Below are 10,772 nucleotides of genomic sequence, written 5' to 3' on the forward strand. Positions count from 1 at the left end.
TTAATCATCTTCAAATGCTGGAAGCGGAGCGAGACTAGAGATGGCTCTCTTGAATCTACCATGTGCAGTCTGCACTGTAACAACACGAACTTTTCCATCAGCACCTGGATGGGTTTCAATGATGCGAGCTAACTTCCATGTGGAAGGAGCAGAATTGAGATCTTTCAGAAGAACCATGGTGTCAACTGTGAGATTGTCCGATTCAGTAAGCCATTTGTGCTTGCGTTGAAGTGTGACTAAGTACTCCTTAGACCATCTGTCCCAAAGTTCTTGAGTGATTTTTTGAAGAAGTTTCCAACGACACCTGTTATCGACATGGGTGGTGGGTGGGCAATGGAAAGGCAACGCAGTCAATGGGCGACCAACCAAGAAGTGACCTGGCGAGAGATACTGAAGATCTTGAGGGTCCTCTGTAAGAGGTACGAGTGGACGAGAGTTAAGGATAGCTTCAATTTGAGCTGCGAATGTAGTCATATCTTCAAAATTAAGAATATGATTGAATGTGACGACTTTGAAAATTTTCTTGAAATTCTTGACAGCATTCTCCCATAGACCTCCAAAAGATGGGGCGCGAGGTGGAATGAAGTGCCACTTGATATTGAGAACCGACGTGTAGTTATGAATATCTTGTTGAGTTTTAGATGACTCAAAAAACTGATGTAGATCTTGTAGTTCATTGTTTGCACCTACAAACGTGGTTGCATTGTCCGAAAATATGGAGTGTGGAATACCACGACGTGATGAGAAGCGAATGAGTGCCGCAATAAAGGCTTTCGTTGTCAACTCTGAGACGACTTCTACGTGTACTGCTTTCGTGACCATGCAGACGAAGATAGCTAAATAAGCTTTCGAATATGTGCGTGATTTCTTGGAACCAACAAGTAATGAAAACGGTCCAGCATAATCTATGCCAGAGTTATAGAATGGAAAATCAGACTGTATTCTGACAGGAGGAAGTTGTCCCATGATTTGTTCCGAACGAAATTTGGCGAAGCGAAAACATAAATGGCAGGATTTCAAAACTGATTTGACTGTACGACGAGTAGATAGTATCCAATAACGCTGACGTAATGAAGTCATGGTGCTCTGAACTCCATCATGAGAAAGACGTCGATGATATGACATGATGAGCGCACGAGTGAAACGATGTTTAGAAGGCAAGATGATTTGATGTTTGTAGTCGTACGGCAAGTCCGATTGACTCAATCTGCCGCCAACTCTCAATAATGAGTCATTGTCAATGAATGGCGATAGCGCTTTCAAGGAACTAGACGGAAGCAATTCTCTGCCTTGATGGAGAAGACGAATCTCTTCTGTGAATGCTTCTGCTTGAACCGTGCGGATGATCGCAATTTCTGCCTCTTGAATTTCTTCTACTGTGAGTAGACCACATCTGCGCTGATCAGGATGATGACGTCGAGTGATGTTATGGATGAAACGACGAACGTATGCTGTTGAACGGGTGATGCGATGATAATCAGACAATTTATGAATGATATTGTTCAACACTGAAGTTGTGACTCTAGTGGCATGTGATGAGATAGGACGGATGATTGCAACATTACAGGAGATGTCATTCCATGTAGCTTCTTGCTTGGACAACCAAGACGGGCCGTTCCACCAAAGTGAACTGTTGATGAGTGTTGTTGGAGTGCAGCCTCTCGAAATTAGGTCAGCAGGATTATGTTTCGTAGTGACATGTTTCCATGTAAAATCTGCTGTAAGATTCTGAATCGTAGAGACGCGAACCGAAACAAAGATATCTGCTCTGTTTGGCAAAGCCTTGAGCCAATCGCACACAACCTTGGAATCAGTCCACAAGATTACCCTGGAAAATTTGAGCTTGGAAGCACGAATTGTTTTCACAACTAATTTCGATGACAAATATGCTGCTTGGAGTTCCAAACGAGGAATTGTGAGCAATGGTTTTATGGACGCTACCTTGGACTTTGACGTAAGCAATCTAACTTGAACCCCGTCCGATGATGAGCTGCGAACATAAAGACAAGCACCAAATGCTGTTGCGCTGGCATCAGAAAATGCATGCAGTTCCAAATCGACCTCTGAAGAGGGTGGCAAAACACAACGTGGAATAGAAACATTCGCAATGTTTGGTAAATCATGAAGTATGGATAACCATTCTGTGAGAAGCTCAGATGGTAGCTTTTGGTCCCAATCAAGTTTATGGAGCCAAAGCTTTTGAAATAACAATTTGGGACGAATGACAATGGGTGAGATGAGTCCAAGCGGATCAAATATGCTAGAAATGCATGACAATAATTGACGTTTAGTGAAAGATGTTTGATGAACAACTTTTGAAATGTTGGATGAAATAGTGAGTTGATCAGCCGTAGAATTCCAAATGAGACCAAGTGCCTTAACAACACTGTCGTTTGAATCAGATAATGGTCGTGATGTAGCTGTCTCGATGAGATGAGCTGGGATCGTTGAAAGTAATTCTGACGAATTAGACAACCACTTCCTGAGTTCAAAATTTCCTTTATTAAGTGTAGTAAGCAATTGATGAGCCAACTCTATGGCTGATGAGAGTGAAGATGAACCACTGATAAGATCATCCACGTAAAAATCTTCCTTAATGGCTTGATGAACTGCTGATTGCAGTGAACATTCAACATCTGCTAAGTGATTGAGCGTGCGTGTAGCAAGGTATGGAGCTGAGGATGTGCCGTAAGTGACAGTATTCAAGTGATACTCTTGAATAGGTTGATTCTGATCAGATCTCCAAAAGATGCGTTGAAAATTTCTGTCATTTGGATGAACAAGAATCTGGCGGTACATTTTCGCTATATCAGCAATGAATGCGATACGATGCATACGAAATCTGAGCACTGTGTCAAACAACTCAGGCTGCACTGTTGGACCAATGTGAAGAACATCATTGAGTGATAATCCTGAAGTGGACTTCGCTGAAGCATCAAACACAACTCGAAGTTTGGTAGTCGTGGAATCTGGCTTGAAAACTGGATGATGAGGAATGTGATAATATGGATCATATGGAGATGAAGGTGGTGCAAGAGACATGTGACCTAAATCAATATATTCATCCATGAATTGTATATATTGTTTCTTGAGTTCAGGATGAGTATCAAGACGTTTCTCCAGCGAGTGAAAGCGAGTCAATGCTTGTCTGAAGGATTGACCTAACGAATGAAATGAATCCTTTTTCGGCAAGGCTACAGAAAATCTGCCATCATCTTGACGTTGAACATTCTCAATGTAGTGCTGCTCAATTTGTGCATGTTCTGCTGGCGTGCTGGATTCAGTATCAATTTCTTCAATTCGCCAAAATTTTTCCAATTGCTTAGAGATGTCTGCGTTGGACACATGTTCAATGCTAGAAACGAAATTGGAAATGTGTTGATGGGTGACAGATGGTTTATAAGCAGGAATGGAGCCCCAGACTATCCAACCTAGCTTGGTATTCTGAAGAATACAGCTTTCGGACAGGCGAATTTGACCAGGTAAATGAAGCATGGCGTAGACATCAACGTTTAAGAGTATATCCACTCCTGAAATTCTGAAGAAGGTAGGATCGGCTAAAACAACATTGGGGGGAATATTGAAATCTGAAAAATTGAGTCCAGATGGTGGAACACTAGGAACAATTTTCTCTGTGACAATGCAATCAATGTGAGTTGACCAAGTTCGGTCAGGTGAGTGAATACTCAAAGATGACAAATTCAATAAGGTAGCATTACTGCCAGACACAGTATGAACTGTGCTGCCAGTACAAATAGTGGGTAATTGAAGTTGAGTAGCTAATTGACGTGAAATAAAACAGCTATCAGAGCCACTGTCGAGGAGTGCGCGGCAAATAACAGCTTGACCACTCTTGTCAAAGACGATCAACTGGGCTGTAGGCATGATGCAAGTGCGTCTGCTATCAATGGATTTGATTTGTGGTGCGCTGTGGGCATAGCTGACTGTCTGATTGTGAGATTCAACAACATTTGTGGCAGGCTGCAAACTGGATTGAGATGAATCAAATTGACGACTTCCCTCAGAATTTGATGACTGAGGTCTAGAGGGAATTGAATTGACAACAACACTAGAAGTCGGCAACTGCTGGACAAGGCTAGTTGATATTTGCGGCGCAGGTGAAACCATGTGTGTCATTGGCACTGCTGAATTGGAGTTCATTGATGCTGGATGCACTGATGACATTTGCGATGGCTGGTTGTATTGATTATCATACCTTAATTGTTGTTGTGACTGATGAGGTATGTTATACTCACAGTACGGCATGCTCTGCGACAGATTTTTCACTGGATTGCGCGCATGGTTCGATGTTGTGACATAGTTGGACCTCTTAGGGACAGGACTTGACCCATGAAGTAGCGTGTGATGTCGTAAATTGCACGTCTTGCAGGAACCTTGACATTGGTGAGCTCGATCCCATGGCCGAATACAGTTGACACACAAGGATTTTTTCAATACAGCAGAGGTTCGTTCTGAAGTTGGAATTTTGAGAAGTTGACTACAATTGAAAATGTTGTGAGAGCCATTGCGACAAAAATAACACTCAGAAGTTGATGCTCTGTTGAAAACATTTGGTGAATTTGAAGTGTTGAAATTCATGATATTGGCTTTGGGCTGTGATGGTTGTCGACTGGTGCTAGGCTGGTTATTAGCCGGCGTATTGCGTTGCACTGATGTGTTGTTGAATGAGCTCGACATTGCTTGTGCGATTTTATGTTGCGACTCTAAAAAGTCCCAAAGGCAATCAATGGTAAGTTGAGATTTGGTAGAACAAAATCTCTCCCAATCTCTAATAGTAGCATTGTCAAATCGTGACACAGTGAGAAAAATAAAAATGAGATCTTTCACACTGATATTGAGCGCAAGGGCTTCAAGAGCAGAGATATTTGTCTTTTGATTGTCAATAAATAATCTCCACGATTGGGATGATCTACAGTCAAGTTTAGGAGGGTTGAGTATGGCTGAAATATGAGTTTCGGCAATCAATAATGAATTATCGTAACGTTGAGTCAAGAGTTCCCAAGCTAACTCAAAATCTCCAGAAGGAGAATTAGAAATTCTATTAAGTGCTTCTCCAGAAAGGACTTGACGCAGGTAATGAAATTTCAATGTATTATCAAGGTTACGGTTATTGATAACAAGACTTGTAAAGGTCGATTTGAAATTGAGCCAAGCGCTGAGACTACCGTCAAATTTTGGCAATGGAATGTCCGGTAGACGAGCGCTCACCATGTGAGGAGAATCAACGTGACTTGAGTGAGATGGGGAGCTGACTTCACTTACTCTTTTAGTTTTCAATTCATATTCATATATGGCATTGGAGAGTACAGAATTAACAGTACCAAAATTCTGGCGAATTTGGTGACACAATTCAATGTCAACAGGCAAACCTTTGTTGGAAAAATTTTCAGTAGTACTATGAAAATTTTTCTTAAGCATTAACATCTCTTGTTTGAGATCTTCAGCAAAAAAATAGTCATTACGATTTTGAATTTCTTTGATAACACCATCTTGAATTAATCGAATCAATTGCTGATTGATAGTGTCAAGGTTGTTAGGAATGGTGGGAGACGGACATTGTCTGACCTCACCTTGAGAAACTTCACCTTCAAGGGTGACGAGCGAGTCGTTTGGATTCTCCATACTGAATTGTACAAAATATATAGACTTGAAAAAAAATTAATTAATATTTGAGTAATATAAGAATAGATATATGAATATAATGTTGAATGGACGTAATAAAACAATGTAACACAATAATGAGCGCAATAAGTACACAATGGTTGATTATAGAAATTGTCAATGAACTAATCGGTTGATTGTTTGACATATATGAATGTCGTCAATGGTTTGTTGACTAATTGCGTAAAAATTAATGATAATTGCACAATGAAAATTGCTTGTCAAGATAGCACCAAATGCGTGGTAAGTATTAATATTTGCATGAATTCAATGCATTTAAAAATATTAAGTAAATTGATGAATAGATAAGTCTCTTGAAATAGCAAGAATTGATTAGTAATCCTAAAAAATTTATGACGCTCACAGAGAAAAGATATTACAAAAGGTATGTCGGTAAAATGAATTTACAGAATTGATAAATGGTTCGGTCTTACAAATTGAATAGCCAGCGACTGATTCGGTCCCCAGATGAGTTGCCTTTAGACTTGGCAAGATGCGAGGTGCAGCAGTGTTCTGAATGCTTCTGTGCTTGGAATCGGCTCTCGCTCAGGTCTGGGTCCACGAACAGTTTACAGGTTGGCTGGTTCACTGCGCCGATACAACGTAGTGTACCTTTCTGGTCGCAGTGCTGGTTCACCCTTCGATAACTGAAATATATACGAGTATTATTAGAATGATGTAAGACTAATGTATGCTAGAATGCAGTTGATAAACATGGACGCTGACTGCTCTACCTGTATTGGGTATATTCAACTAACTACAGAGGACTTGAAAAAAAATTAAGGTACCCAAAGAGAAACTTGAAAATAGCAATCCAATAAATAGTTACGAATCACCACAGGATGCCAGACGATCCGTGCCCGTACGAGGACCAAGAAATAATTCGGCCCGGAGTTACCAAGAAATAATGTTGACTGTCAGTAGATCGGGTTGTAAGGCCGATCTGCAAAGTAGTGGACTGTGTGGAAGTGTGTAGATGAGATCTATATCTGATCTAGGCACTGACAGCTTTTCATTATTTGCTATGAGCGGATTTACAAACCTTGAATGTGTAGATCCGAAAAAATACCTCTGGTTTACTGTGCGTCTGAGCACAAGTAGAATGCACAAAGGTAGTGCAATAATGATGACTAATAATTGAAGAATGATAGATAATAAGTTTCTTATTATCCGTATGTAAGGCTGATATTTGAATGTAACTATTGGAATGCTTAAAATTAATGTAGTTGTAATTAAAATAAAAAGAATTAGGAATGCACTCAAGTTGTTTATTGTACCTAGACTTTTGCTAGTACGTTTAAGAATACTGATACAATGTTTCAAAATGATGTTACCTCTGTGAGCGCAAAAGATTGAGTAATACAAAGATAAAGTTGGGATAACAATGTTAATGTTGAAATACACAAAGAGTATATTGATGCTGAAACTAATAATAGAATAATAATGACAATGAGTAAAGATTGAATTGAACGTACAAAATTTAGCAATGTTTAAAATGAATAAAAATTTAGAATACTTGAAAAATGATAGTAAATATGAGAATCTTAACCTGACTAATAAAATCAATCGAGAGACAAAAATCCTAGATAAAAGTCCTGCAAAATTCTTAGTAATCTTAAAGGTATGAAAATACAGAAATTATATGAATATGAACAATAACCTAATTTCACAAAAAATGAAAACTAGGAATTCAGTTTAGGTAGAATCCAATCGTACCTGAAGCTTTCAAGCTGTTGACTATGTAACACTGAAAGAGGACAAATATAGCAACTTGGCTATAATGTAAGCAGAAGGAGCAGAAAGTCTGTCCAGAACTGAAGGTTCGATTAATAATTAAAAATAGAAAAGGTTGAAAAATACCAAATACAATATTGAAAGGAGACGAAGCTCAGCATATTGTATTACATAAGCGGGCTGGGAAATGACAGCTTAACGCATGTCAAGTTACATGGGGAATATTACTATATGTAGAACACATAAGTAATAATAATAGAAGATAAAAGAAATTGAATGATTGATAGTATTTAAATAGTTATTATTTAGGAATAAAAAGTTAATCAGGAACAAAATTGAATGGGATGAAGACTACCAGTAAACACAGTGCCTCTGAGAGGGTAAGTACAAAAATGTGAATAATAGAATAAGACTTCCCTGAATAATTAATGATGTGTTGCCAAAGTGATAGGCCTACGGTGACTCAAATTCCGAGGATGAAACTTGACTCCTGTCAAGTACATTGTAGTTGCAGACAGCTGCTGGGCTAATAGAAGTTGAACGATGAAGATATCTTGATTATATCCTGATAAACGGTGACCGATGCGGAAGAGAACTTGACTTGAATACGTTGAGATATTGAAAGTTGAGACTGTTCCAATATTAAATTGATAATGAGTATAACGACGAATGGGCACTTCACAAATTGAATGAGTTTCACTGGTTGAATGTTAATTGGAAAAAGTTCCACCATGAGTTAAGTAGAATAAATGTTTGAGGTTATGTCCTAACGTTGATGTAATTGCAGTGAATAAATATTTGAAAAAAGAGATAAAATGTTCTTGACGACTGAAATCACTGGCATCAGTAAGAATTGAGATTGACAAAGTTCGACTAAATAACTGATGAGTAGCTAAGACTGAGTAGCTAAAAATGAGTAGCGGTTGACAATGAAAGGCAAACTGCACTTGCGCAAATTTCCTGAGTTGAAATGTTGAATAAGGTAAGCTGCACTTGCACAAGACTTCCCAAGTTGAAAAATGTATCTCCTATGAGCATACATGAAGAATGAATGTGACCGCTAAAAAATGTGTACTGATGCTCAGTAAAATTGAAGTGATAAATAATAAATCAAAAGTTCATATTGAGGATTGTTGAAAGCTCATGTGGAATTCATGTTGAAATTACTTACAGTTCATAATAATAATATGATGAATAATTGAAAAACGTTGTACGCAGAAAGCATGGCGTGATTTGCAAAAAGGACGCTTAGTAGAAAAGTCCCGAAAGGTAAGTTAAATTCATAGAAAATATGGTTGAAAAACGTTCACTGATGAAAAATGCGTTGAATGGTTCTTGAATAAGCACACAAACTAGGACATAATGAATGATGAAAATGGATAAAGTTTTCCAAAGATGGACGCGTTAAAAACTGAGATGTTACATCGTATGACTGTACAAAGAGAGTGAGTCTTCTTGCCAAAAACTGGTTGAAGAGACAGGAACTGCCCAAAAGCGGAAACATGACGTCCACGGCAGTCATGAGCACAAACTCAACGAATGAAGTGAAAATATAAAATCGATATTAAGCGAACTGAAGGTGTTGAGGTTGAAGTGACTGTTGAAGTATACCAAAGGAGGTTCAAAAACAATGAAAATACAATTCAAAATACTTATAGACGAATATTAAACTAGAAAACATTGAAAGAAGCAGACGACAACTAGCGCTACTATCGATCAAGCGATCAATGAAACCGTGACGTCAGAGATCGCATGACACGTGAGAAAAATGTCTGCGGACTGTAGCAGCGGTAGATTCAAATGCTACAAAAACAAGATGGACGACCATAAGACTGGCTAAAGTATGAGACGAAATCTAACACCAGTATGGACCACAGTTAATCTAGGAGAAGATTGGGTTAAACATAAACCAGCCTGATGAAATGTATAAGTTTCATGTCACAACCATCTCTACTTGGTCATGTTCAACAATTTCAACTAAAGATGGCTATGCTCATAATCATATCCCTCTATACGTAAATATCCATCCAGTTTATAGTGCGCGACCCGTAGTTTGCCTCCGTGACTTTGAAACTGCATAAAGGCAAGGTATGGTGATATTCCTACTTTTAAAAAACATATCTCCACAGTACCTAGATACCTAGATGGAGTAAGCTCCCTAAAGATATTTGATGTTTTTGAACGGGTAGTATTGTTGTCTAGTTGGTCTCCGCTGATAGGCAAAGCTACAGGACCCGGACTGTACTTACAATCATTATCATTCCTCGTAAACTTCAATTCATATAATAAAAAACATTGTTGATTATGAATATTGATATTGAGGAACGTTTCCATAATTATTGAAAAAAAACAAGTTTTAATCTTGTTCAAAATTGATACTGTGTTTTTTCATATAATAACACTAGTAGTTAAGTGAACAAGAAAAAAAACAAATTTGAAAAACCACATAATAGAAATTCAAAACAGGTGAATTGTCTTTTCAGAATTTTCGTTCAGAAATTGAACTTAAGTAATCTCGAAACTATTCTAAGAACATGACCTCTTCACTACTCTTCTAAACGGATATTTTTGCGGAACTATACCATTCGCTATACTATAGACTCTATAAATAGCCTCCACTCGCTTTACCAAATATCAATGTCCTGATTAAAAATAAAATATGATAACTAGTAAGCAGTCCAATTTTCATTAGCTGTGGTAAAATTGGCTCAATTATAATGTTGACTTTATTTTAAAATTGAATATAAGTAATTATTCGTAATTATATGTCACTCACATCTCCCCCCGGACGGATTCAATCCATGGGGTAATTAGCCTACATAATAATTATTTCAAAAGTTAATTTGTTTGTAATGTATTTGAAAATAAATAAAGGCATTTATTATTATTATATTATAGTTCTGTGAAAAGTAGACCTCACGCAATATTCTCATTCACAAGTACCTGACTGAAACGATAGACCTTATGAAAATACAGCAATAGACTGGCTTCTCCACACATCTGTGTAATCACTTGTCAGCTGATTTATGATGAATAATTCTATAGTCTGATTTTTACTCTAATATTGACGTATGAAGGAGGCTCCTTTTTCCTTTTATATTATACTTGAAATGCAAAATTTCAAAAAACCTTGTATATACGTGGACGCGCAATTAAAAAAGGAACATACCTGTCAAATTTCATGAAAATCTATTACCGCGTTTCGCTGTAAATGCGCAACATATAAACATTTAAACATTAACAGAAATGCCAAACCGTCGACTTGAATCTTAGACCTCACTTCGCTCGGTCAATAAGGATTTTTAATCCAGGAAAAAAGTAGCTTACAACAGTTGTCCCATTTGAAAAAACACAGT

General features: G+C 37.9%; 1 protein-coding gene across 1 annotated transcript; it reads right to left on the reverse strand.

Annotated features, from left to right (window-relative positions):
- Positions 1 to 822, reverse strand: LOC111055135. The gene has a single exon (XM_022342306.2). The coding sequence runs from the start codon at positions 820 to 822 to the stop codon at positions 1 to 3; it is 822 nt and encodes a 273-aa protein (XP_022197998.1).
- Between the last annotated feature and the right edge of the window lie 9,950 nt (positions 823 to 10,772).

This window comes from Nilaparvata lugens, chromosome 6, assembly GCF_014356525.2.
Source record: "Nilaparvata lugens isolate BPH chromosome 6, ASM1435652v1, whole genome shotgun sequence".
In the NCBI taxonomy this organism is placed as follows: domain Eukaryota; kingdom Metazoa; phylum Arthropoda; class Insecta; order Hemiptera; family Delphacidae; genus Nilaparvata; species Nilaparvata lugens.